Source organism: Myotis brandtii, unplaced genomic scaffold, assembly GCF_000412655.1.
Source record: "Myotis brandtii unplaced genomic scaffold, ASM41265v1 scaffold216, whole genome shotgun sequence".
Classification (NCBI taxonomy): domain Eukaryota; kingdom Metazoa; phylum Chordata; class Mammalia; order Chiroptera; family Vespertilionidae; genus Myotis; species Myotis brandtii.
The window spans coordinates 4,218,707-4,222,905 of NW_005358092.1; the positions used below are offsets into that span (position 1 = coordinate 4,218,707).

General features: G+C 38.4%; 1 protein-coding gene across 1 annotated transcript in view; it reads left to right on the plus strand.

Annotated features, from left to right (window-relative positions):
- KDM5A (lysine (K)-specific demethylase 5A) overlaps window positions 1-4,199 on the plus strand; it is a 104,743-nt gene that overhangs the window by 398 nt on the left and 100,146 nt on the right. The window contains exons 2-3 of the mRNA XM_005865965.2: window positions 3-141; window positions 3,026-3,103. Coding sequence (XP_005866027.1) covers window positions 3-141; window positions 3,026-3,103 — 217 coding nt within the window. The remainder of the gene's footprint in view (window positions 1-2; window positions 142-3,025; window positions 3,104-4,199) is intronic.

The following is a 4,199-nucleotide window of genomic DNA, read 5'->3' on the forward strand; positions in this document are numbered from 1 at the left end:
TACGCGGCGGAGTTCGTGCCGCCGCCGGAGTGCCCGGTCTTTGAGCCGAGCTGGGAAGAGTTCACCGACCCGCTCAGCTTTATCGGCCGCATCCGGCCTCTGGCGGAGAAAACCGGCATCTGCAAAATTCGACCGCCCAAGGTACCTGCGTCTGAGGAGAGGGGAGAAGAGGAGAGTGGGGGAGTCGATGCATTCGGTTTAGTTTTACTCTTCCGGTCCTTCTGTCTTTCCACATTCGCCCTCCTTTATTTCTCAACAACTAGAAGCTCAGTTTCTGGATGTTTTTGCCTTGGTTTCTTTTGCGGTCTGATGTACGCTTGTCTGAACACGGGAGTGGAGTCCTTGGGGCCTTTCCGCTTCGAACTTGGGAACTGATACGTTTCTTCCTGGATTGTGGGCAAGGGTAACAAAAGGCTTTAGGTTTTTTCGTTGGCCGATGAGGTGTTCGAAGTATTAATGGCATGATGTGTCCTACACTCCTGTACAGTCATTACAGAACGAGAGTAACAACTCCTCCGTCGGCTGTTTCTTTACCCAAGCCTTATTAATGCTTAATTTATTAAATATTTGCAGGCCTTGTCTCACGGCTAAGGTTTCTTAAGCAGTAATCTGAGCTCTCGTCGTCCCCCTAGGACGGTATCACCAAACAAGAACCCCAGCCTAATTACTGCTGCAATGAAAAAGTCTTCCCTGGGGAAGAGAAGGGGCAGCATTTATTTTTTAAATGTAGAGGTTTAGGAAGAGTTCTCAATGATAGACGTGGAAGAAAACGAAATCTTCTGATGCTAGGAACGGTGGATTAAAGATTTACGAATCGCAATTACTGCAAATAACCAGCTTTGCTGATAGGTTAATTACATCAATCTTTAAGGTAGAGAAAGCCGTTACTCCTACCCGTTTGAGGCAGTTAATGCCCCGAGACACGCTGAGCGATTTGTTCAAGGTCAGTAGAGTCTTTACCCATTAGACCAGTGCTTTTCCAATGATGTTCCTGGTGCACCGGCACCAAGGTCAGCCTGATGCGTGTGAAAATGTAGGTCCCTCGACCTCATTCCCAGGCGAGAATCAGTGTCTGTATGTGGAAGACCTGATAGAATATGCTTTTCTAGCAAGTACTCGAAAATGATTCTTAATGCACATTAAAGTTTGGGAACCATTGCCTTAGTGCTTCTTAAAGGAAAACCTTGCTTTAGGTTTTGTCTACTAATAATACAACTAAAATGTTAAGTACTGTTACCCGTGTTGCATTTTAAAAAGCATCTAGTCGCACTACAGACTACCATGGTGATGTGCACCCCAGTGAATAAAAAGAGATAAGGTGGGAGGGAGGAGAGAGGAGCTAATATAGCACCTACAAACTATTTCATTTAATATTCTTTGAAGCTCTACTAGGAGGTAACTAAAGTCTCATTTTACAGATGAGGCAGGTCTGGGTAAGTTAAACAACTTACCAAATGTATGATTTTGGGCAAGTTGCGAAGTAGATTTTGAACATAGACCCATTTGTTTGCTTCTAATATTCAGACATGCTACTCCCATTGTGCTAAATGAATTTAAGATTATAGACTATCAATTGCAAGTAAAGCATTAACAGATAGTTGCTATGGTGACTGATGATACAGGCATTGCCATCCTCCAAAAGCTTCATTTAACATTTTTCTACCAAAATTACCTTATATTGACAAAACCTTAAGCACTGCAGTTTTTCCTAAACCATATTTTTTACTGTTGCCTTCATGAATTAGAAATTCTGTTCAAGGTTCCTTTTGGTAAAACAAAACACAAGTTTTTTTTATTACTTAAAACAAGGTTGAAATAATAGAACTTCTCTTTGTATGTCACCTTAATAAAAATTTAATTTCAATGAACTTAATTTCAATACTGGTGGATTTCTTTAGTTTCCAAGGTAAGGTAAATGTTTTTGATTACTCAGATTTTCAAATAGATTTACTAATATTTAGGCCAAATCAGAGTATATTTTCTAGAACCCTACTTGCATTGTGCTATCTCATTTAGTTATACTGCATCTCCAATCTGGAAATTGTCCTTGTTCTATGGGTTTGCTTTAAAAAAAATTGTTTGGATGCCCATTTATATAACATAGACTGTAAAGTGCTGTGTCACATTATACATGAATGAAAAGCATATCCAGCCCTAACCGGTTTGGCTCAGTGGATAGAGCGACGGCCTGTGGACTGAAGGGTCCCAGGTTCGATTCCGGTCAAGGGCATGTACCTTGGTTTCGGGCACATCCCCAGTAGTGGGTGTGCAGGAGGCAGCTGATCGATGTTTCTCTCTCATCGATGTTTCTAACTCTCTATCCCTCTCCCTTCCTCTCAGTAAAAAATCAATAAAATATATTTAAAAAAACAAACAAAAAACATCCAATTATATAAGTACTTAAAAATTATTTTTAAATCTTTAATTGTACTCTTTGTTTCTTTCTAACTCTGCTTTCTTTTTTATTTGTAAACTTGAATGTTTATTAGACATTGTATTGAGATACATGAGCTCACTGCATTGTACTTGACTAATTGGGGAAAGCATAATGTGGGATGTAAATAGTGGTACTTGTGAGATATGAGGATTTATAGATAAAATTTTAATACTAAGAATATTAGAGATAAGTAATTGGAAATAAGTAATATTTTATTTCACCTGACTGTTGTGGCCCAGTGGTTGAGCGTTAACCTGTGAACCAGGAGGTCCTGGGTGGATCCTGATCTGGGCACATGCGTAGATTGCGGGCTCAATCCTCAGTGTGGGGTGTGCAGGAGGCAGCTGATCAATGATTCTCTCTCATTATTGATGTTTCTATCTCTTTCTCCCTCTCCCTTCCTCTCTGAAATCAATAAAAATATTTAAAAATATGACTCTTTCTGTCTGTATAATAAAGAAGACTTATTAGTTGTTTGTTCTCTTGTCATCATGATTTGTGATAACTCAGCCCTTAAATTAAGGGGAGGAATAATGCATTCCTTGCTTATATACGAATATATTTTAAAATAAAAATCTTTCTATTTAGGATTGGCAACCTCCATTTGCATGTGAAGTAAAAAGCTTTCGTTTCACACCCAGAGTCCAGCGCCTGAATGAACTTGAAGTGAGTATTGTATAGCCATTGCTGCCTCCTGATTCATTTTTTTATGTTAGGGCTCTTGGTGGAGAACTTTGAGAAGTTCATGTACCAGTGCTCAGAGCTAATGTTAATTGGGATTGAATGGAAGGATGTTTCTGATTAAAAAAAAAATGTTTCAGGTAGTTAATACTGTTTTTCCACTTAACTGGGATTATGGGCAATTATCTCTAGCCATATTTTTCGTAGTTGAAATATCCAGTTTAGTTAATTTCAGAAACCTGGAATTCTTAAGTTGTACTTTATTCAGCACTTGTTTTAATAAAAATTTTTGTTACTGTTAGAAGATCGGAAAATAGTTTTATAAATTCTATCAAAAAACCTAGTTTTCAGAAGTCCCACCCCCCCTCCTTTGGCTAACAGTACTTTTCCAGGGGAATAAAGTTTTAATTAATTTTTAAATTAAAATCTTAAATTAATTAAAGTTAATTTGATTTGTTAAGATGTCCCTTTAAATATTACTAATCTCTATTTAGATATTGTTGTTCTTGTCTCCCAGATTTTTAGGAGATTCTTTAGTGTGATAGAAAACTGTTTCAAAGTACAAAAGAGAGATCTTAGCTAAGGCTTAATATGTCATGTGAGGCTTTTTTCCCCTTGATGCTCCTAAAACATTTTCTGAGATTTTAATATATATCTTTCTCCTGTACGCTCTTGTAATTAGATACTTGATGAAAGATTTTAATATCAGTGAGGTAGAGAATTGGTGTTCCTTAAGCATGTTATCTACAGATGAAATGCCAGAATGCTTAATGAAACAGAATAATTTGATCTAAATTTTCTGGTTAGCTTAAATTTAAGCCATCTTCACCCAGAAAATTGCTTTGGTTGATAATATGAAAATCGTTCATATATATTAGTAACTTTTTTGCCTAAATCAGGGGTCCTCAAACTTTTTAAACAGGGGGCCAGTTCACTGTCCCTCAGACCGTTGGAGGGCCGGACTATAGTTTAAAAAAAACAACTATGGCCGAAGCCGGTTTGGCTCAGTGGATAGAGCGTCGGCCTGCGGACTCAAGGGTCCCGGGTTTGGTTCCGGTCAAGGGCATGTGCCTGGGTTGCG